Genomic DNA, 23,702 nt, shown 5'->3' on the forward strand with positions numbered 1-23,702 from the left:
CCTTAAGAAATAATTAAAAAAGTTGGTGTTGAAAAATATTAACATATATATATTTTTTTTAAATCTACCTTTGATAGATAGGTCTTTTAAAAAAATTTCTTTTCTCAAAAAATCCTCGTTTGGTCCTTAATTTTTTTTTTTTTCAAAAAATTCAATCATCGTTAGGAATGTCCTTGAAAATTTAAAAAAAACACGTGTATTTGATCCTTGAAAATGTTTAAAAAACACGTGTTATTAGGTTCTTAAAAATATTAGGTCCTTGAAAATAATATTTAAAATTTTGTTCCCCAAAAATAATTTATAGAAAAATCCACTTGTATTTGATCCTAGAAAATATTTTAAAAAATCCTAGAAAGATCCTAGAAAATTTTATTTTTTTTTAAATCCACAGGTATTTGAAGATTGAAAATGTTTTTAAAAAAATTCATGTGTAATTTATCCCAGTATTTTTTTTTAAATTCACATGTATTCGAGGATTGAAAATATTTTTAAAAAATCCATGTGTATTTCATCATTAAAAATATATATTTTTAAAAATCCTCGTGTATTTGGCCCTTGAAAATATTTTTTTAGAAAATCCATGTTTATTTGATTATAGAAAATATTTTTTTAAAAAATCCACATGTATTTGAGAATTGAAAGTTTTTTTTTTTAAATTCACATGTATTTGAGAATTGAAAATATTAAAAAATTTTTTTTTTTAAAAAAAAATCCACTTGTGATCCTTGAAAAATAAATTACAAAAACAAAGGTAAACGTCTGTAGGATCCTTGATTTTTTTTAAACTTCCAATTAAGATCCTTAAACAAACAATTGAAAGTAAAAAAAAATGTATTCTTTTTAATTACCGCTTAGTAGATACTGAGAAAAATGTCTTTTTAAAAAATCCACGTTTCATAGGTCCTTGAAAATCTTAAAAAAATAAGTTGGTCCTTAAAAATCTTTAAAACTCCTTGTAAATCTTAAAAAATACACTTTTAACAGGTCTTTGACAATTTTTAGAAAAAATTCACGTTTAAAAGGTCTTTGTTAAAAAAAATCGTTAAAAAAATACAATTTTTAGTATGTTCTTGAAAATGTTTATAAAAATCCAAGTTTAGTAGGTCCTTAAAAATCTTTAAAATAATCCAGGTTTAGTCTGTCCTCGAGAATCTTAAAAAAAACACATTTAGTAGGTCCTTGGAAATCTTAAAAAAAGCACATTTAAAAGGTCCTTGAAAATTTTTAAAAAATACACGTTTAGTAGGTCCTTGAAAAAACGAAAAAGAAATCCGCATTTAGTAGGCCCTTGAAAAAATATATTTTTAAAAAATCCACGCCAAGAAATCCGAGCATAAAAAACGTTTGGAAGGTCCTTAAAAAAATTAAAAAAATCGCATTTTCTTGGTACTTGAAATAAATTTTGAAATTCTCGTGTATATGATCCTTAAATAATTTAAAAAAAAAATACATGTTGAGAAAGTCTTTGAAAATATTTTTTTTTTTTTTTAACAAAGAAATTATTATTTGCCAGAGAAAATATTTGCTAAGGACCCACGATTATTTGTCTTCTGGTACTTGACAAAATATTATTTCTTTTCTATTATAAAAAGTCCACTATTATTTCTCTATTATTTCCTAGGATTATTCTTAAAAATTCACGTTTGGTTTGCTTTTTGGTCCTAGAACTTCTAAAGACGTTATGTTCGTTTTTTTTTTAATCTTGAATAAATATTTTGAAAATTCCCTTTTGGCTCGTTTTTTTGATCCATGAAAAACTAATCTTTAAAATTCACATTACGTTGGACCTTAAAAATATTTTTCAGATTGATTTCAAAATATCCAGGTTCAGTGCTGTAATATATGTCGTCGGTGTCATTTCTGCAAAAACACTCCACTTGCTAAAGTTCACCGCCCTCTCTTTAGACTATATGGTTGTTAGATTTCCAATCCTGCTCTTCTAACCCCCATTTACCGCTATCAAGAATACCTAACAAAAATATCATCAAACAAATTGTCCTTTAGTCCTTTCAATTACAATTTCTGTTGTTGCCATTCCCCACCTCTCCACAACGCATAGCATATTTACCCAGAGATGATATGATGATAGCCTCCGTTTTACGTTTACAACAATAATACTGTCTCAACCGATGTACTTGTTGTGTTACAATATAAATATCCTTTGTGTTGTTGTTCTTGTTGTTGTTTTTATTGTTCATGTACGAGTTGATGTTTTTCCGTTTTACATATCATCTCCTTTATCCTCCCCATGCACTTTGCCATGTATTTACTTCCAATTGATTGGCTTTCTTTTATGTTCTCTTTCTTCATCTTTCTTCTCCGAGCAAAAAAAACATTGCCAAGAATTTATTCATTTTTTCTCTTGGCTAGATTTCCATTTAGGAATAATACACTGGCTGGTGGGACACACCCATACAAAGAGACATACACACATACACTCTCTCACACAAATGGGAAAAAGTGTTATGATTCCAACATAAGGTTCATTGTAGCGGAAATGTGTTGATATTGTCTTGTATCCTTTCGTGTAAACACACAGACGCTCACACACACACACATAGAAATGCTGTAAAAGATATTTGCGATAAAAAAACTGAAACTAAAACGAACTGAGGATATTGGCTTAGCCTCGTGCGAAGTTGCTCGTAAAAATGCAAAGGCATAAATAATAGGCTTTTAAAAGGGTTCATAAATTTGATTGAATCCAGAGAGAGAAAAAAAGCGAAGCTGGGGAACGATGGGATAAAAGTGTCAACATCTGGCAATAATTATTAGACACATATGTTTTATAAAAAAACAGCTACGAGAGGATCCTTTAAGGGATTGGAAACATGAATGAAGGAATAATATTTTAATATTTTTAATCTGAATTATTAAAAAGAGTAAAGTTATTGACTGACAGCCTGACTTTACGATTCATCAACATCCAGACGAGACATCTGAAGCTAGAATTTTGAAATTTTTAATGAAATTTTGGGTGAGGGTCACTCGTGGTCCAAAGGAGTCAGATAAGGCTGGGGTTTTGGAAATTCGTACTAGAAGGGTACAAAAAGTATTAAAATGTACTTAATATGGTACCCTTTTTATCCGAGGATGAAGTAGGGTTGGATTAACCAACTGTTGGATAACCGACGATTCATCAATGCCCAAACGACGTGGCTGAAGCTAGAATCTTGAATTTTTTTGTGAGGGGCACTCTTGGTCCATAGAGGTCAGACAAGTCTGTGTTTTTGGAAATTACTATAGAACGGTACGAAAAAGTACTAAATATGGCTCCCTTTGAGGAAGCAATAGAACTAGAGCTCTTAAATTTGAAATGAGGGTCACTGATGGTGATATGGGAATCAAAGTGGAGGATTCGAGTTGGGTGAACCGATCATCATCAACGCCCAGACGTAAAAGCTGAAGCTAGAATCTTGAAACTTTAAATGACACTCTTGTCACTCTTGGTCCAAAGGAGTCAGATAAGACTGGGTTTTAGGAATTTCGTACTAAAATGGTACGAAAAGTTTTAAAAGGTACTAAATATGGTACCCTTTGTATTTGAGGATGAAGTAGTGAAGGATTAACTGACTGATTCACTGACTGACTTAACGATTCATCAATGCCCAAACGAAGCGGTTGAAGCTAGAATCTTGAAATTTTGGGTGAGGGGCACTTTTGGTCCAAAGGGGTCAGTTAAGGCTGGGTTCTTGGAAATTCGTAATAGAGCGGTACTAAAAGGTACTAAATATGGGACCCCTTGTATTTGAGGAAGCAACAGAGCTAGAACTCTTAAATTTGGAATTAGGGTCACCTATGGAGTGTATGATAGATGGACCCAAGGGTTTTTTGAAAATTCATACTGTAAGTGTACGAAAAGTACTATATTTGGTACCATTTCGTATCATGTGAACGGTTAGAGCTAAAAAGTTTATATTTGGAATGGGAATCAAGGTTGAGGAATAGAGTCGATGTAAGGAGGTAGTTTTCGACTGTACTAAATTAAGTATAATTTGAATATACCGGAACGGATGGAGCCGAGATCATGAAATTAAAAATTCGTACTAGAACGGTACGATAAGTATTAAAAGGCACTAAATATGGCACCCTGTGTATTTGAGGAAGCAGTACAGCTAGAATTTTTGGAATGAGGATCACTTATGGAGTGTTTGATAGATAAACCAAAAGGTTTTGGAAATTCGCACTACAAGTGTACGAAAAGTACTGGAAGTACTATATTTGGTACCATTTCATATCATGTGAAGGGTTAGAGCTAAAAACTAAAAATTTTGAATGGGAATCAAGGTTGAGGTATAGAGTCGGTGTAAGGAGCTAGTTTTTCAAGTGTTTGGTATACGAAAAGTACTAAACGGTACTAAATTTAGTACCATTTGAATTTTGGAGAAACGAATGGAGTTGGAATCCTAATATTGGAAATTAACATTACTGGCGAAGTGTAGGATTGGGATATAGAGAAAGTTTTCGAAAATTGTATATATGTGCACGAAAAGTACTAAATGGTACTAAATTTGGTACAATTTCGATTTTGGATGAACCGTTAGGGGTGGAATCCCAGATTTTGAAAATAAGATTTCATTCTATTTCATTGCAATATTGGAATATGTAGTAAGTTTGCAAAATTCTAATTATGTGTACTAAATGGTACTTAATTTGGTACAATTTATATATTAGGTGTACCGGTAGACGTAGAATCCTTAAAAAGCCACCGGAATTGTTTCAAATTTTTGTATTTGAATTTAAAAATATGTACCACTGCCTGTGACCGAAAATTGCTACATAAAATTGGCTATGCAGGTCTCCTCATAACGGTACCTCCCCATTTCCAGTATTTTGATGAGGTTTGTCAGCGGAATTGTTGTTCAAATTTGGTACAGGGTTGCCCATATTCGACGGACCCATGTTTTTTTTTTTTTTTTTTTGGGCCCATTCCAATCGACGAAGCTTGTCCGCAGGCAACATTCTTTGCGTCAATTGAATTTTGTACGGGAACAAATGCAAATCAATGCGAATAATCCGTTGTAAAGTGGACCGAGCCATGCTCAACTGCTCAGAACGGCGTTTTTGGGATGTTCTTGGGGACCTCTCAACACTGGCTCGTACGGCAGCGATATTCTCGGCCGATCGCCTTGGTCGATCTCTTCGGATTAGAAAAAGCCTTACCAGTCCAAAATTTTTCGTATAAACGCTAAATGGTGTTCTTAGAAGGCGCACTTCTCACATTTTTTAATGTCACAATTGACTTCTTCTGTTGAATGTAAATTTCAACTATTTCAGAGCGCTCGCGTGGCGTGTATTGGTTCATGGTAAAAATCTGCTTGGACTGACGCTTCAAACGCGGTATGTCATTAAGCGATGTGACATCTCTGTCAAAAGTTTGGCATTGTCAGATGGGTCCGTCGAATATGGGCAACCCTGTATGTTAAGTTCCTAATGGGTTCTACAGTCTATGACAGAAAATTGCCTGTGTAGGTCCCCCATATAACAGAACCTCCCTATATTCGGTATTTTGATGATTTTAGCAACACTATTCACCGGACTTATTTTAAATTTTGTATTTGAAGTTCGAAATGGATACTACAGCATAAGATAGAGAATTGTCTGTGCAGGCCCGCGTATATATATATATATATATAGTATAGCCCCCGTATAACGGTACATCCCTACATTCGGTATTTTAAAGATTTTGGCGACATTATATACCGGAATTATTTCAAATTTCGTAATTGAAGTTTCATAATCGATACTACAGCCTGCGACAGAAAATTTCTTATGCGGGTCCACAACTCCGTATGGCTCCCATGTAACGGTACCTCCCTATATTCGGTATTTTGAAGATTTTAGCGATCTTATTCCACGGAATTTCATCAAATTTCGTATTTGAAGTAAGAAATGAGTGCTAAAGTCTGTGACAGAATATTGCCTACGAATATCCAGGTCTTCGTATAGGCTCCGTATATCGGTACCTCCCGATATTCGGTATTTCGATGATTTTAGCGACATTATTTACCGGAATTGTTTCAAATTTTGTATTTGAAGTTCGTAATTGGTACTACAGCCTATGACCGAAAATTTCCTATTCGGGTCCACAACTTTGTATAGCTCCAGGTAAGGCTTCCTCCCCATATTCGGTATTTTCATTAATTTTTTTCGACATTATGCACCAGAGCTGTTTAAAATTTGGTATTTGAAGTTCGTAATGGGTACTACAGCTTGACACTAAAACATGCATATGCAGATCCAGGTCTTTGTATTGCCCCCTATATTCGGCATGTGCATGATTTTTGCGACATTATATATTGGAACTGTTTCAAATTTCGTATTTGATGTTCGTTATGGGTACTACAGCCTGTGACAGAAAATTGCTTATGCAGGTCCAGGTCTTCGCATAGCCCCCATATATCGGTACCTCCCTATATTCGGTATTTCGATGATTTTAGCGACATTATTCACCGGAATTGTTTCAAATTTCGTATATGAAGTTCCTAATTGGTACTACAGCCTGTGACAGAAAATTGCCTATGCTGCCCAGGTGTACTTGTAGCCCCCATATAACCCTACCTCCCTATATTCGGTATTTTGGCAATTTTATTCACCGAAATTGTTTCAAATCAGAAAATTACTGAAAAATTCACCTACATATCTAGGTCTTAAACCGTATTTGAATGTTGTTTCACTTTCAAATATAGATGTCGCTGCAATAAACATCGTTGAAATTGGCTTTTATTGAGTATTTTTTTACATTTATTTGCTATTCAACTTTGAATTGCGTTCTGTTGCGAAATTTAGAAAACATGATCTGCAAAGTTGTTGCCTTACCTTTGCAAAACAATGTCTGGCAATGTATTGCTGTTAATAATACCGATACACATTTTATTGTTAATACCTTGAGAGTGCGTGTTTTCATGGCAAAACTTTATTTCCTTTTTTTCTGTTTTTTTTTTTTTTTTAATGTTTTGAAACCTACAACCAACTTTGTATCGCCTAACGCAATAGTACATCTTGCCTTCTAGGTTTACATGCAAACTTAAATACATATTTGTATTCTGTTTTCTTCTTCTTCTTCGTTTTGCTTCAGCAACAAAGTTTATCTTTGTCAGAAAAGAAGTAAAAACAGAAGAAGCAGAAGACTTAAGGCCAACAGAGAAAAAAAAGGAAATTTTCTTCATTTGCCCTTCTGAGTTAATATTTACTGCTGCACACTCACACACACGCACGCACACACTCTCATACACATTGTTGCACATGAAATCCACAAAATTCAAACACTGTAGTTTTTACGGTTCTCCCTGCTTGCAATGAACACCAAATGCTGCCTGGCATAATACAGAGCAAACAAAGTTATATTTCTTTCTTACTTTCGTTTTAATGTCATTTTTTTATTTTCCTTATGTGCATGTGCGAGGAAGAAATTAAATTTTCTTTTTGTTTTTTGGACTTTGTTGGGAAATTTTGTTACATTTTTTTTCCCACAGAAAGGTCACATAACTCATACAAATTAATCAACTTGTGTTTTATGGTAGGTAGGAGGACAACAATATAAGTAGAGTGGCAACTTAATGGAAATTACAAGGAAATAAAATTCATCATACGTCACATGGTCCATTTCTATTATTATTATCAATCATACGACACATGGGTGTCTCGTTAGAAATTTAATTACTACTTAGAAGGCAAGACCTTGGAAAATATTTTTGGCTGAAGAGTGATGGCATCTCTAGGATATTTTTGGTATCTAGGGATATTCACAAAATCCCTCCTGGAAATCAATATGCCTCTCCATTTTTTCGTCTCTCACCCTCTTCATCCCACTTTGTTCTACTCACTTCAATTAACTTTAACAAAAATTGTTTCAATTTGAATTTCCATCCTTGAAAAAATAGTAAAACAAACTCCTACCTTGTGGCTTGCATATCAAAAATACTGTCTACCACAAAACCTGCAGTTAAGCCGGAAAACTGTAAAAATAGAAATTGTTAATTAAAACACAATTGTTTTCTTTTCCAGAATTTTTGTTATTACGTTTGTGTGTGTGTTTTTTTTCGGAAAGAATTTTACCTGGAGCTTATTGCCTTTGTGTACAAACAAATGCAAAAATAAATTAAATTCAATTTTGCAAGTTTTGTAATAAAACAAATAATCGGGAACAAATTTTTGGGAGGACTGCATGAAAGGTCTTTGAAAAAAATGAAAAGGAAATGATATTGGTGTCTATGAACATTGGAGGAATTCATAGATGTCTATGAGTTTTAGAACTTTTAATAACCTACAACATTTTGAGGGAATTTCAAAAAAAAAAAATTCCTCTCAGAGGAAACTTTTGAAGGGTGAAAGGTGATATGAAGACCTGGTTCTGCATGAGTTATTTTTTGTCATCCGCTGCAGTACCCATTACGAATTTAAAATACGAAATTTGAAACAATTCTGGCAAAAATGTCGCTAAAATCATGAAAATATATATAGGGACGTAACGTTATATGGGGTCTATACGAAGACGTGGAACTGCATACATAATTTTTTGTCGTAGGCTGTACTACCCGTTACGAACTTCAAATACGAAATTTGAAACATTTCCGTTTAATAATGACGCTAAAATCACCAAAATACGGAATATAGGGAGGTACCGTTATATGGTGGCTATACGAAGACGTGGACCTGCATACACAATTTGCATAGACAATTTCATGTCACAGGCTCTAGTACCCATTAGGACCTCCAAATACGAAATTTGAAACAATTCCAGTGTATAATGCCGCTACAATCATCAAAATACCGAATGAAGGGAGGTACCGTTATAAGGGAGCTATACGAAGACTTGGACCTGCATAGACAATTTTCTGTCTTAGGCTGTAATATTCAATACGAACTTTAAAGACTAAATTTGAAACGATTCCGGCGAATAATGCCGCTAAAATCATCAAAATACCGAATAAAGGGAGGTACGATTATTTGGGGGCTATACGAAGACGTGGACCTACATAGACAATTTTCTGTCAAAGGTTGCAATACTCATTGGAAACTTTAAGTACGAAATTTGAAACAATTCTGGTAAAAAAAGTAGCTAAAATGATTAAAATACCGAATAAACCTCCCGGTTATATGGGGGCTATATCAAGACCTGGACCTACACATACAATTTTCTGTCTTAAATTGTGGTATCCATTACGAACTTCAAATATCAAATTTGAAATAATACCGGTGAATAATGTAGCTAAAACCATCAAAATACCGAATATAGGGAGGTACCGTTATATGGGGCTATACGAAGACTTGGACCTGCGCTAACAAGTTTCTGTCTTAGACTGTAGTACCCATTACGAACATCAAATATTAAATTTGAAACAATTCGGGTGAATAATGTCGCTGAAATCATCAAGATACCAAATAAAGGCAGGTACGGTAATATGGGGGCTATACGAAGACGTGGACCTGCATGGACAATTTTCCGTCATATGTTGAAGTCCACATAACGAACTGTTGCGGTGTAAGTTCTTGCACTTTTTGGAATTTCAATGGCTTTACGCCGACCTCATTTTTCAATATTTGCCGAATGGAATATTGCCATATGTTCAGCTCACGAGCCATTTTTCGACCACTGCGACACGGGTTTCGATCAAGTCGCTTTTTTTCTTTTCGAACTATTTCTGCTGATGTTTCTGTTGCTGTTTTCTTCCGTCAACTTCCTTGACGTCGGGCTACGCTGCCAGTATCTAGTAACAAGCGATGGTATGAGACACAAAAGATTTATTCACATTTAAATGCTGGAGTGCCCTAACGATAGCCACTTGTGGTTTTCCAGCCAAATATAAAGAAATCACACTATCACGCTTGAATTCCGAATTCACGAATAACTTTTTTTTGGGAAATTCGAACCAAAATATAATGAGCTATCACTGGAATAATTTTAACAGCTATCGGTCGAGTGGTTTAGAAATGACAACAGTCTGAAGTTGGTTTCAGTTTTTTCATCTCACCCCTGTATATTTAGTTCTGATACGAAATTGACAATATTGAATTATTCCTTCGGAACCTTCTCCATGGAGGTTCAACAATTTGAGTAATCCTAATAGAAGTCAAAATATTTTTAAATAACCGAACGTTGGCTGAGGGTATATATCTGTTGGCAAAATCGACTGATACTTTTTAATTTGTTTTTTTTCTCATTTCATTTTTTCTCGAGTGTATCGATTTGAATGAAACACACGACCTGTAATTATTCCTTGTTCCCAGATATGAAAGTTGTGAGAACAAAAAAAAAAATCGTTCAATGCTTAATTGAAATGTTTAAGAAATGTTCTTGTTCTTATCAGATTAGACATGTGGAGAAAGCAAACGCACCCATCACCACCACCCCCCATCCGCCCCATTCGCAGCAATTCAAATTTCCCGCAATAAAATTTTGAAATTAATGAAATGATATACAAAATTTTTATTTTTAGACTACGCCGCATATTTAAGTGGATGGTGCGAAAGAATCTGATTTCTAGAAGAACATTAGACAAATTTGATGATTAACATAATTTCGAAATGGAATGGAAGTGGTGCCAGTTCTGCTGGTACTCAGACTAATTTATTAAATTATTTTCAAGAGATTTTTTTTTTGCAAATTCGAAGTGCTAAAATGTTATTGTGGGCTCATTCATAAGTCAATACGGTTTATTGAACTTGGAAGCTCTTACCAAAATTTCCTACCAAAATTTATTATTTGGGGAAAAAAGGAAAAGTGGTGCTGAAGGTTTTTCTTTCTTGGCGATTTCATTGACCTTACAACACGCACGCCATGTGCCCCATCACGCAGGCACAGGTGGTTTTTGTTTGGCCTTGCCAAAAAAATAAATCCGGATAGGAAAATAGGAAATTTATTTGTTTTATTGTCTGGCCATCATTAGACGCTTTATTCACAGGTGAAAATGTAGGTTCCTGGTTATTGGTTATCTGTGCCATTGGAATATTGATATCTTTCTAACACCCCGTCATTATCATCAATGCTATGCGAATTTTTGTGTTTTTTCCCTTTTTTTTTGTTCTTGGAAAATTGTTGCCGCCAAACATTTCTCCTGTCCATTGACCTAATTGGCTTCTGATGTCGTCGCATCTAATCTCTTTGATATTATCAATATCTAAACAAAAGCAAATAAAAATAATAAACTAACATATTTGTTAGCAGCTAATTATGATTGTGGGTTAATAGCCTCCCCATTTTATCTCTGAGTGTTTTGTGGGTCAATGGGCCCATCCTGGCAAGGTTATAGTTGAATAAACTTGGAATGCTTGGGATTTAATTAAATTTAATTAGTTTTTAATATAATTTAAAAAAAAAATGGGGCAATAGTTTGTTTTTCATCGGTTCCAATGGTTGCTTAGGGTAAAGGGAGTTATAAAATTAAAAAAAAAATAACTTTGAATACCCTCCTGCATTTGGAACGCATTTGGAAATTTTCAAAAAATAAAATTCTTAAAAAATTCTCTTAAAATTTTAAAAATACTGAAAATAACCGTTGTATTGGGGTCTATACGACATGGACCTACATAGTTATTGTTTATCAAAAGCCATTACCATATTCAAATTCGAAACTTGAAATAAACGGGAAATAATGTAGCTAAAATCATAAAAATATCGTTTATAGGGAGGTACCGTTATATCGGAGCTGTGCGAAGATCTGGACCAGCATGGACAATTTTTTGCCATAGGCTGTATCATCCATTATGAACTTCAAATGCGACATCTCAAACAATTTCGGTGGGTATTGTACCTAAAATCGTCAAAATACGGAATATTGGGAGGTACTGGTACATAGACAATTTTCTGTCATAGGCTGTAGTATCCATTACGAACTCTAAATTCGTAATTTGAAACAATTCCGGTGAATAACGTCACTAAAATAATCAAAATACCGAATATCGGGAGGAACCGTTATATGGAGGCTATACGAAGACGTGGACCTGCATAGACAATTTTCTATCATAAGCTGTACTATCCATTACGAACTACAAATACCAAATTTGTAACATACAGGGTGAGATGAAAAAACTGTAACCAACATCAGACTGCTGTCATTTCTAAGCCACTCGTCCGACCGCTGTTAAAATTATTTCAGTGACAGCTCATTATTTACTGGAAAACCTCAAGTGGCTATCGTTAGAGCACTCCAGCATTTAAATGTGAATAAATCTTTTGTGACTCGAACCATCGCTCGTTACCGTGATACTGGTAGCGTAGCCCGACGTCAAGGTAGAGGACAGAAGAAAACAGTAACATAAGCAGGAATGGTTCAAAATGTAAAGAAGCGACCCGCGTCACACTGGCCGAAAAAATTGCTCCTGAGCTGAACATATCGCAATATCGCAAATTTTGAAAAATGAACTCGTGGTTAAGCCATTGAAATTCCAAAAAATGGAAGAACTTACACCGCAACAGAAAGAAAATAGACTAAAAAGAGCTAAAGAGTTGCATCGCTTGGCCGAAAGTGGTGAACTGCCGCATTTGGTTTTCTCCGTCTCCGATGAGAAAACATTCGTTGTCCAGCAGTTTGTAAACAAACAAAAAGATAGTGTTTACTTGCCAAAGTGGTCAGTTGAAAATGTGCACCTTCGGTTGGCCACCAGAACTCAAGGGGCGGCCATAGTGATGGTGTGGGCCGCCATAGCAGCCGATGCTTGCTCTCCGCTCGTATTAATCGAGCGTGGCATCAGAATAAATGCCGAATATTATCGCGAAAATTTTCTAGAGGGTGTATTAAAGCCTTGGGTACGCAAAAATTTTGGCCACAGACCTTGGACATTCCAACAGAACTCAGCAGCATCGCACTCAGCACGCGCCACCCAAGAATGGTTACAAAATGAGGTTTCTCGCTTCATTTCCAGTGCAAAATGGCCACGGAAATCTTCGGATATCAATCCGTTGGACTATTGTGTCTGGAGTGTTTTGGAGAGCAAGGTTGGCACTAAAAAATACCAAAGTGCCGATCACCTCAAGCACGCCCTTCGCAGGGAATGGACCAAAATACCGCAGAGCAACATTCGCGCAGCGTGTGATGGTTTCAATGGCCGTATGAAGGCCATAATTCGTGCCAATGGTGACCAATTCGAACAAATCTAAACTTATTCTAAAATTTGATGCTATTTCCGATATTTTTTGTTTTCATTCAAAAAATTTAAAAAAAAAAATTAAAAATTATGGCTTTTGATTTTGTTACAGTTTTTGGTATCTCACCCTATATTTTCAAAATTTCGTTCCTACAAGTACATATGACTTTTGAAATAGTAACTTTTGCAAAGATTTTTAATACGAGAAATACTTCGATTCTGTGTAGCAATTTCCCCATCGAGATGGTTCCAAGATCATATTTTCTGTGAGCGAAGATGTAACGAATCGATTGGGCACTTTTTCATAAGAAATAATTAAAAATAGTGCGATAGAAACACATTTTAAAATTCGTAAAAAAAATGCTGTGTCGAAAAAGTGTTTTTCGGTACCAATAAGTGTATATGGGACCAAAGAAAGTACATAGAAAATTCAAAGTATATATCGTACCAAAAAAGTACCTATTTCAAATTTTCTAAAAAATGTACTTTTCGTAACAAAAATAGTCCTATTTTCAAAGTTAATATATTAATATACCTATTGCAAAATGTTAGAAAAATTAAAGTGCTTCTAGTTCCTTACCTTTTTACAAAATAAGTACCATTTTGGGAAACTTTGGAAAATAAATGTTATTTTTTCTATTTTGTACGAAAAAGTACGCATTTGAATTGAAATTGAAAAATGCTACGTATTTAATTCAAATATTCAAATTTATTCGTACCAAATAGCTAAAATTTAAATTTTCGTGCCAATAAACTTTTCACCTTCGAAAATGAAAGACTATACATCTAAGCACCTTTTCGTACCAAAAAAAAGTACAGATGGTACTTAAAAGTACTTTCTGTCCCTGGGAAAATACTTTCTCGAAAAATGCTTTTTTCTACTGAAACATTCATCTATTAATCGTAAACTGTATTTCGCGCCACCTCAATGGTTTAATTGTTTATTTTCCACCTCTCTCACTAGCTCTCTTTCTCCCTCTTGCCCTCTTATTCTTTTTCGTACCTAAAGAAGTAAAGGTGATATTCAGAAGTACTTTTTCTCTCTCTCTCCCTCTTTCTCTGAGTTGAGAAAATCGAAAAATACTTTATTTCCACCGAAACATTAATTTGCTGATAACACCCTGTATTTCTCGCCACCTCAATGGGTTAATTGTTTATTTTCTACCTCTCTCACTAGCTCTCTCACTCTCACTCTCACTCTTTCTCCCTCTCGCGCTCTTTTATGAATAATCAGTGAAAGTCATTGTAAATGATTTTTTGCGGTGAGGTTTCATCTCACCTTGTATACCCTCTATAACCAAAGGGCTGAGGGTAAAATAATACCCTGATTAAATATCTAGTTGGTTCAAAAATAATTAATTCATCTGAGTACCTTTGCGTACCAAAATAAGTACAGATTTTACTTAAAACTACTTTCTGTCCCTGGGAAAATGGAACTGTTTTTTTCTAATGAAACATTCATCTATTATTTGTAGCCCGTATTTCTCGCCACCTCATTGGGTTAATTGTTTGAGAGAAATTAATCTCTCTCACTACCTCCCTCTCTCACGCTCTTTGTTTCTCTTTTATGAATAATCAGTGAAAGTCATTGTAAATGATTTTTTGCGGTGAGGTTTTGGTTTTGTCTTTTTTGCCATCTTCGCTTCTGTAACAGATGTCTGGGGGTACCAGAGAAATGGCACCATGTCTGGCCCAGAGCCAAGCAGTTGTGGGCAGACAAGGTCCGCTACGTAAAATCAAATTATAACGGTCTTGATATAAAATTTAAATAAAAATAAAATCAAAATAGAAAAAAAAAAAAAACAAACGAATTGATGACTTAATCAAAATGACATTCTAGCATTCTGGGATGCAATAAATTCAATAGGCATTTCGATTGAAAAAAAAACAAGAAAAACAACAACAACATCCAAATGCCAGGAAAAAGAGAAAAACACAACTGTTTTGAGACATTTTTCATTCCTTCTTCTTTCATTGAAAAAAGTAAATAATCGCCAGCTGGGGTCTTTTCGCAGTCTTAACGAGAATTTCCACTTTAACACAATACCTTCTTGCTTTCGATTTTTTTCTTTGCAGAACAAGTTTTCCTTTGCCGTGTAACATATAAACAAAAAAAAAAATTAGTAAACAAAAAAATATATTTTTTAAATCATAAAAAGTGTTTAAAATAAGAAAAAAATCAAAAAAGTATTGATAAAAAAATAAATCATCCTCGCCGAGAAAATATCCGAACCCTCCAAAAAAAAAATCGAACAAAAAATTAAATTCAAATCAAAAAAATTCCTACCCCAAACAATGTAACAACGGCTATGTTTGCAACGCTTTTCATAATATTTGCATTTATACGGGCGTTTCCCTGGCGTAGAAGGCGTGGCGGAGCAGAGCTGTTGGCCATTGAGGCTGGTGGTGCAATAGCAGCCGGCCAGGAGAGAAATATCAACGGTGAGAGGCAACAACGTCCATATTCAACAAATTCCAACCCACCGTCCCCGAATGGCAGATCAAGGCTACCGCAAGATTTTATAGTGCCAAGCGATAGCCAAGAGTATGAACAGAGGAGGCCTACACAAGCCACCATCAACGCCGCCACCACCTCATCCATATTAAGCCAAAGCCACAACTCCAACGGAGAAGGAGGAGAACAGTCCCGCAAATATTCCTCAGGTCGTCGAAAATCCTCCAAATACCATGAAGTAACCTTTAGCGGTAGTGTTGGTGGTGGTGACAGCGATTCGGAACATACACCCACCTCTTCGCGTACCCCTGCCCGCCTAGTTAGACAACCACGTTCATTAAGCCCGTCCAGAGGCCATTCGCCCGATAGCAATAGCTCCCTGAATTACTATCGCTCTTCAACGCTGTCATCACGTTCCCATCCCACCCGGGCCTCCTCGGATTACGAAACGGCGGCCAGTGACTACTACACACCGGGACGTTCAAAATCTCCCGCAACGGAACGGGAGCGGGAACGGGACCGAGAATTAAACGGTTCCTCGCAAACGTCGCGTAACGTCACCTCGCGTGCCATCCACCGAAGTTCCAGCAACGGCTATTTAACGCATTCAGACACCCTAGTAGGATCCGACGAAGAGGATCGCCTAGCTAGCCACCCAACCAATCGAGAATCGAACGATCCTCATTTTGAGGCTGACAACGAAGCCGAGGCGGACGATTCATACGATCGTGATACCGAAGAATTCTATAGCAATATTCAGGACGCTGCGGGCACCTCGTCGAGTCGCAGCAAACGTTCTTCGTTGTTTTCGCGTTCGGATTCGTCGGCAACGACCACCTCTTCGAGTGGTTGTACCTTCACGGGGGCGAAACGTCGCTCCACCGCCTCCATTATTTCGACGTCTATGTGTTCGGATATAATACCCATCGATCGTAGACGTAGCTCAACGGCCACGGAATATAGTGTCCGCTCGGTATCGAGTCAACAGAGGAGATCGAGTGGCCGCATTCGACGTCATATATCCAGAATGACAATTGCCGGAGCAAGAAGACGCACAACGGGCAGGTATATTGACATTTTGGAAAATAAAAAAACATTTTTGAATATTTAAAAAAAACAATAGTTATATTTACCCAGTACCAAATAAAGTACTATGTTGTACTTTCCGTACAATTTTAGTACACATTTCCAAAAATCACCTCCATATCTCATTTTAAGATACCAACTGGGAAATCTGTATCAAAATGAATGATTTCAGCCCTATCCCTTCACCCAACACCAAATTTAGTACCATTTAGTACTTTTCGTACAAGAAAAAAAGACAAATTTCCAAAAACACCTCCATATCTCAATTCCAGAAACCCCAGTATCAAATTTAAGGATAAAAGCCCTATTCCTTCACCCAATACGAAATTTAGTACCATTTAGTACTTTTCGTACAATTTCCAAAACCACCCGATATCTCAATTCCAGATACCAACAGCGACCCTTATATCAAATTTCAGGTTTCTAGCCCTATCCCTTCATCCAACACCATATTTAGTACCTTTTAGAACATTTCGTAAAAAAAGACAAATTACCAAAACCACAGCCAAATCCAAATTCCAGATACCAACAGGGTCCTCTATATCAAATATGGAGATTCCAGACTTATCTCTTTACCCAATACTGAATTTAGTACCATTTAGTCCTTTTCGTACAAAAAAGACAAATTTCCAAAACCTTCGCTAAATGTCAATTTCAGATACCAACAGCGTTCTCTATATCAAAGTTGGGGATTCCAGCCCTATCCCTTTACACAATACTGAATTTAGTACTATTTAGTACTTTTCGTACAAAAAAAAAAAACAAATTTCCAAAACAACCTCCATACCTCAAAAACAGACGTCAACAGTGACATCTATATCATATTTCAGGATTCCAGCTCTATTCCTTCACCCAAAACCTAATTTAGTACTATTTAGTACTTTTGGTACACTTATAGTAAACATTTTCAAAACCAACTCCATATCTCAATTTTAGATACCAACAGAGGTCTAAATATCAAATTTTCGATTTCCAGGCCCATCCCTTCACCCCATTCCTAATTTAGTACCATTTGTCCTTTTCGTACAAAAAAAAAAAAAAAAAAACAAATTTCCAAAACTACTGCCAAATCTCAATTCCAGATACCAAAAGGGTTCTCTACATCAAATTTCTTAATTCCATCCCTATCCCTTTACCCAATACTAAATTTAGTACCATTTAGTACCTTTCGTACAAAAACGACACATTTTTCAATTACAGATACCAACAGAATCCTGAATATCAAATTTGAGGATAAAAGCCCCCTATCCCTTCATCCAATAACAAATTTATTACCATTTGGTATTTTTCGTACAAATATGCTACGCATTTCCAAAACCACCTCCATATCTCAACTCGAGATACCAACAGGGCATGTAAATCGAATTTCAGGATTTTAGCTCAATTCCTTCACCCAAAACCGAATTTAGTACTTTTCGCACAATTATAGTACACATTTCCCAAAACCAACTTCATATCTCAATTGTAGATACCAACAGCACCCTAAATATCAAATTTAAGAAATCTAGCTTTATCGCTTCACTTCATACCAAATTTAGTACTATTTAGTACTTTTCGCACAAAAAAGACAAATTTTAAAAACCCACTCCAAATCTCAATTCCAGATACCAACAGGGTCCTCTATATCAAAATTCGGGATTCCAGCCCTATCCCTTTACCCAATACTAAATTTAGTACCATTTAGTACTTTTCGTACAAAAAAAAACGACAAATTTCTAAAACCACCTCCATATCTCAAATGTAGATACCAGCAGAAACCTCAATGTCAAATTTGCGGATAACTGAGGATAATTTGTAGAATTTGGTACTTTTCCTACAAATATGGTACGCATTTTCAAACCTCCTCTATATCTCAATATGGACAGCGACCCTAATACCCAATACCAAATTGTACCAAAAGCTTCCTACATACTCCAATCCTACACTCCTTTTCCAAATTTCAGGATACCCGCTCTATTGGTTTACCCAAATACGAATTGTACCAAATATAGTACAATTTCGTACACATAAGCACAAATTTCCATAACTACCTACATCAAACAATCTAATGGAAATCTTAATTCCAAAAAATTCAGAATTCCAAATCTATCGATTCTCCCAAAACGTAAACCGTACCAAATTCGGTACCATTTCGTACACATAAGTACGAATTTCCATAACTTCCCACATCCTCCAATCCTACATTCCAACTCTAATCTTAATTCAGGTTACCAGCTCTATTGTTTCATCCAATTCCGAATTGTACCAAATTTAGTACCTTTTAGTACATATAAGTACAATTTTCCATAACTACCCACGTCATACAATCTATTTCCAAAAACTTCCGAATTCCAAATCTATCGGTTCTCCCAAAATTTAAATTGTACCAAATTTAGTAACATTTAGTACTATTTAGTACACACACATAAGTACGGATTTCCATAAATTCCTACAAACCTCAATTCTACAATGCAATAACAATATTATTTCCAAATTTCAGAATTCCAGTTCTTTCGGTTTACCAAAAAAAAAAAAAATGTAGCAAATTTAGTACTATTTAGTACACATAAGTGCGAATTTCCAAAACTTCCTACATTATACCAATTATACTATACAATAGTGATATTATTTTCAATATTCAGCATTTCAGCTCTATCAGTTGTCCCAAAACTTAAATTGTACCAAATTTAGTACCATTTAGTACACACATAAGTACGAATTTCAAAACTACCAACATACCTAAATCCCAATATATAATTGCAATGTTATTTGTAAATTTTATCATTCCAACTCTATAGGAGCAACCACATCGAAATTGTACCAAATTTAGTACCATTTAGTACCTTTCATACACATAAGTAAAAATTTCGAAAACTACCTTCATATCCCAATCCTACACTCCGCAAGTAATATCTATTTCAAATTTCAGGATTCTATCTTCATCGGTTCCTCCGAATTCAAATTGTACCAAATTTAGTACCGTTTAGTACTTTTCGTATAAATAATTACACACTCCCAAAACTTCCTCCTTACATCGATGCTAGTCCTTAACTTTGATTACCATTCCAAATTTCAAGTGTTTAGCTCTGACTGTTTACCTGTTACGAAATGGTAATAAATTGTTTGAAATGGTACCATTTTAGTTTTTTTCGTACATTTATAGTGCGTATTTCCAAAAACCCTTTGGTACACCTATTATACACTACATCAGTGACCCTCATACCAAATTTAAGAGTTCTAACTCTTCTATTGCTTCCTCAAATTCAAAGGCTACCATGTTTAGTTCCTTTTAATACTTTTCGTACCGTTCTAGTACGAATTTCCAAAAACCCAGCCTTTAATGACCCTAGAGTGAATGACCCTCACTCAAAATTTCATGATTCTAGCATCACCTATTTCCTATGGACATTGATGAATCCTTAAGTCAGTCGAATCAGTTGGTTTCGTAGTCGAATTAGAAAAACGGATAATTAAAATTCAATTTTCAATTCAAATTAAAAATTAAATAATTCGAATAATTATTTCGAATTTCAAAAAAGTGTTCGAAATCAAAAAACAATTTATTTAATTTTTCTTCCAACATTTTTTTTATTTCAAAATTTATTGTTACAATTTCAGTACCTTTGTTCTGGTGAAATTTTTTATCTCTCTCTCTCTCTCTCCCTCTCTCACTTCACCCTTTCTTTTCTTCCTCTTTAGTCCTTGCCTTTACGAACCATGTTCCTTTTGCCATTTACCATGTTTGTCCATCAACAGCAAACTCAAAGGTTTAATTTGTCTAAAAGCATTTTCCAATGGGACATCCTCCAGCAGCGGCTCGGCGCCCTTCAACTGGGCTTTTGTCAAACGTCGCACCGTTTGCATGGCAATTTCTTTGCAGGCCAAACGTATTTCATCACCGGTAAAATTGTGGGACAATTTCACCAAAGTTTCCATTTGTGCGGGAGCCACCCTCACATTGGGTGGTATTAATTTTTCAATTAATTTCCCCCTTTCCGTCGGATTTGGCAGCTGGACCAGAAGTTTCTTTTCAAAACGTCTCAAAAAGGCCTCATCAATTTCCCATGGCAAATTGGTGCTGGCCAAAATGAAAACACTGGCAGTTTGTGGCGTGTGCTCCATGCCATCCATTAGCTGAAGTAGTTCATTTTTAAAACGCTTCGAGGACTCATGATCGGTGCTGCGATCCCTTTTTGAGGTTAGGCCTTCAATTTCATCGAAAAAAATTATAGAAGGGACATGTCTTTGGGCCATGTAGAAGAGTATTTTGAGTAACTTTTCAGATTCCCCACGCCATTTGGAGATGACCACACTGGAGGTGATGTTGAAAAAGGTCACCTGGTCCCGAGTTTCGGAATACAAAACCTTGGCGAGAAGAGTCTTTCCACTGCCTGGAGGGCCATGCAGCAAAACCGAACGCCAGGGTTTTAGGCCTTGATTAAAAAGTTGGGGATATTTGAGGGGAGTCAGTACAGCTTCTTTGATTATTTCAATGGCCTGGGAGTTGCCACACACATCCGACCATTTCAGTTTCGGCTGTTCTTTGAGAATTGTGGATTTGACCAATTCAGCCAGATTTTGCCATTCCTGGCAACTCAAAAGCAAATCTCCACCCGGATTTGGAGAACCGTGTTGGATTTCTTGCAACCTGGTGAGGGCAGAATGTCCAGAGCCTCTATTTCCCTCCATGGTATCAATTTCGGCTTGATTTCCCGCACCCACATCCATTTTCATGCGACTTGTTTCCATTTTCTTTACCACCACCTGCAGGTCATTCACATCGAAACCATTTGCCGGATTACGAGTGTCATTCTCTCCTGTCGCCAGCTGCAGCTGCTGCTGCCCAGCTCCATTGTTGTCTGGCGCCTGATTGCATTTGCCATTTTTCTTCCTCAGCTTCTGGGTCACTTCCAATTTCACCCCCGGCCTGGCTCGCTTTACAATCCTTGGATATTTGCCAAACTTCAGCTGATAATAGCTGGCATATTCCAAATAAATGCCATCCAAATCGACATTGTCACACAGCTCAAAATCTTCGCTTAGCTGGCGGGCCGCCTCTGTGGCCAATGCCGTTGCCGTATTGAAGAGGCCATTGTCTTGGAGATAACGCTGCACCAGAAATAAAATATTTCTACGTCTATTTTGTAGATTACGTATCTCGTCATTTGACATTTGTAAATGGAAAGTTTTACTTTTTACAACAACACGAACAACAACAACAAATTTGAAAGAAAAAAACTTCGCAACTTCGTTTTACACAATTTTCCGTACAACTGCTACAAGTCACTCAAAATTGCACTGAGCAAGAGAGCCGGGGAAAAACAATAAAATTGTTGTTGCTGGTTGTTTCCATGTCTTCCTCCCGGTTGTCATGTCAGACGGGAAAACATGCGTTATTATGTCGGTGTGGTTGTTGTTGTTGTGTGTTTTCTCTTGTTAGCCACAAATGGTTTCTTTGGCAACTTTACTTGACTCGACTTAGCCGGGCCATGCAGTTGAGTTGAGTTGCCAGGATGGCAGCTGAGAAACCACACAAACTTCGTTGCAAAAGGATGTTGTTATAGTTACTTGAAATTTATTACCTTTTCAAAACTCTCTCTCACCTCCCTCTCTCCCCTCTTTTATGACTCCTTGTATGCAAGGTGTGCCCTACACCAAGGCATCATGGATTCCTTTAAGAATATTGTGAATGTTTTTTAAAAATATTTAAAAAAAATGGGTTTAAAATTTTTATTTTATTTTTTTTTTTTTCGAAAAATCAAAAAACATGGATTTTTTAAAATGTTTTCGGGATAATCAATGATTTTTAAGAAGAGCAAGGACTACGGTTTAAAAAAAAATTGAAAAAAAAAATAATTTTTACAATAGCCCTAGTTTTTTTGAAATTTTCCTCTCCACCAAGTACAGGGTGAGATAAAAAAAACTGCAACAAAGTCAAACGCCATATTTTTTACTTTTTTTTTTAAATTTTATTGAATTAAAACAAAAAATGTCGGAAATAGCATCAAATTTTAGAATAAGTTTTGATTTGTTCGAATTGGTCACCTTTGGCACGAATTATGGCTTTCAAACGGCCATTGAAACATAGTCACACGCTGCCTTGCTCTGCGGTATTTTGGCCCATTCCCGGCGAAGCGCTTGCTTGAGGTGATCGATCGATGGCCATTGGCGGCCATTGTGCGCTGGAAATGAAGCGAGGGACCTCATTTTGTAACCATTCTTGGTTGGCAAGTGCTCGGTGCGATGGTCCTGAGTCCTGTTGGAATGTCGATGTTTGCGTGCCCAAGGCTTTAATACACCCTCCAGAATATTTTCGCGATAATATTCCGCATTTATTCTGATACCATGGTCGATTAATACGAGCGGAGAGCGACCATCGGCTGTTATGGCAGCCCACAACATCACCATAACCGATGCTTGAGTTCTGGTGGCCAACCGAAGGTACACATTTTCAGCTGACCTCTTTGACAAGTAAACACGATCGTTTTGTTTGTTTACAAACTGCGGAATGTTTTCTCATCGGCGGCAGTTCACCACATTCGGCCAATCGAAGCAACTCTTTAGCTCTTTTGAATCTATTTTCTTTCTGTTGCAATGTAAGTTCTTGCACTTTTTGGAATTTCAATGGCTTTACCCCGAGCTCGTTTTTCAATATTTGCCGAATGGAATATTGCGATATGCGATATGTGCAGCTCATGAGCTATTTTTCGGCCACTGCGACGCTGGTTTCGATCAAGTTGCTTCTTTACTTTTCAAACCATTTCTGCTGCCAGCAACATCTGTATTCTACCGTCCACTTCCTTGACGTCTGGATGGAGGTTAAAATATTTTTAAAAAGGGACACAAGCCCCGAAAACGCCCTCGTCAATCTCTTAGAGAACATGATTTAAAAAATATTTATTTTAACATTTTTTTTAACATTTTAGAGCTAAATATTTTAAAAATATACAATTACATACCACATTACAAAATTCATGCTTGACTTAACACACACACACACACTCTCACTAATTTATGTCCAATTCGAATAGAATATTTTTATGCCCAACAATAATTCATCAATATCCCGCTCAATGGTTGTAATGCCTTTTGTTTA

General features: G+C 36.0%; 2 protein-coding genes across 21 annotated transcripts in view; one reads left to right on the forward strand and one right to left on the reverse strand.

Moving 5' to 3' along the window:
- LOC101888529 (cAMP-specific 3',5'-cyclic phosphodiesterase) overlaps positions 1-23,702 on the forward strand; it is a 668,201-nt gene that overhangs the window by 524,875 nt on the left and 119,624 nt on the right. For 10 of the 20 annotated variants that reach the window (XM_059121830.1, XM_059121831.1, XM_059121829.1 and 7 more), the window contains one exon: positions 15,163-16,606. The exons of the other annotated variants lie outside the window; for them this stretch is intronic. In XM_059121830.1, coding sequence (XP_058977813.1) covers positions 15,396-16,606 — 1,211 coding nt within the window. In that variant the 5' untranslated portion in view covers positions 15,163-15,395. The remainder of the gene's footprint in view (positions 1-15,162; positions 16,607-23,702) is intronic. 20 annotated transcript variants of the gene reach the window in all.
- LOC131802199 (katanin p60 ATPase-containing subunit A-like 2) lies at positions 20,179-21,873 on the reverse strand. The gene has a single exon (XM_059121850.1). It carries the CDS (start codon positions 21,776-21,778, stop codon positions 20,315-20,317), a length of 1,464 nt encoding a protein of 487 aa, XP_058977833.1. The 5' UTR covers positions 21,779-21,873; the 3' UTR covers positions 20,179-20,314.

Source organism: Musca domestica, unplaced genomic scaffold (assembly GCF_030504385.1).
Source record: "Musca domestica strain aabys unplaced genomic scaffold, Musca_domestica.polishedcontigs.V.1.1 2, whole genome shotgun sequence".
In the NCBI taxonomy this organism is placed as follows: domain Eukaryota; kingdom Metazoa; phylum Arthropoda; class Insecta; order Diptera; family Muscidae; genus Musca; species Musca domestica.

Bases quoted from the DNA above. Each gene is read 5' to 3' on its own strand.
- LOC131802199 (XM_059121850.1), bottom strand. From the start codon at position 21,778: ATGTCAAATGACGAGATACGTAATCTACAAAATAGACGTAGAAATATT.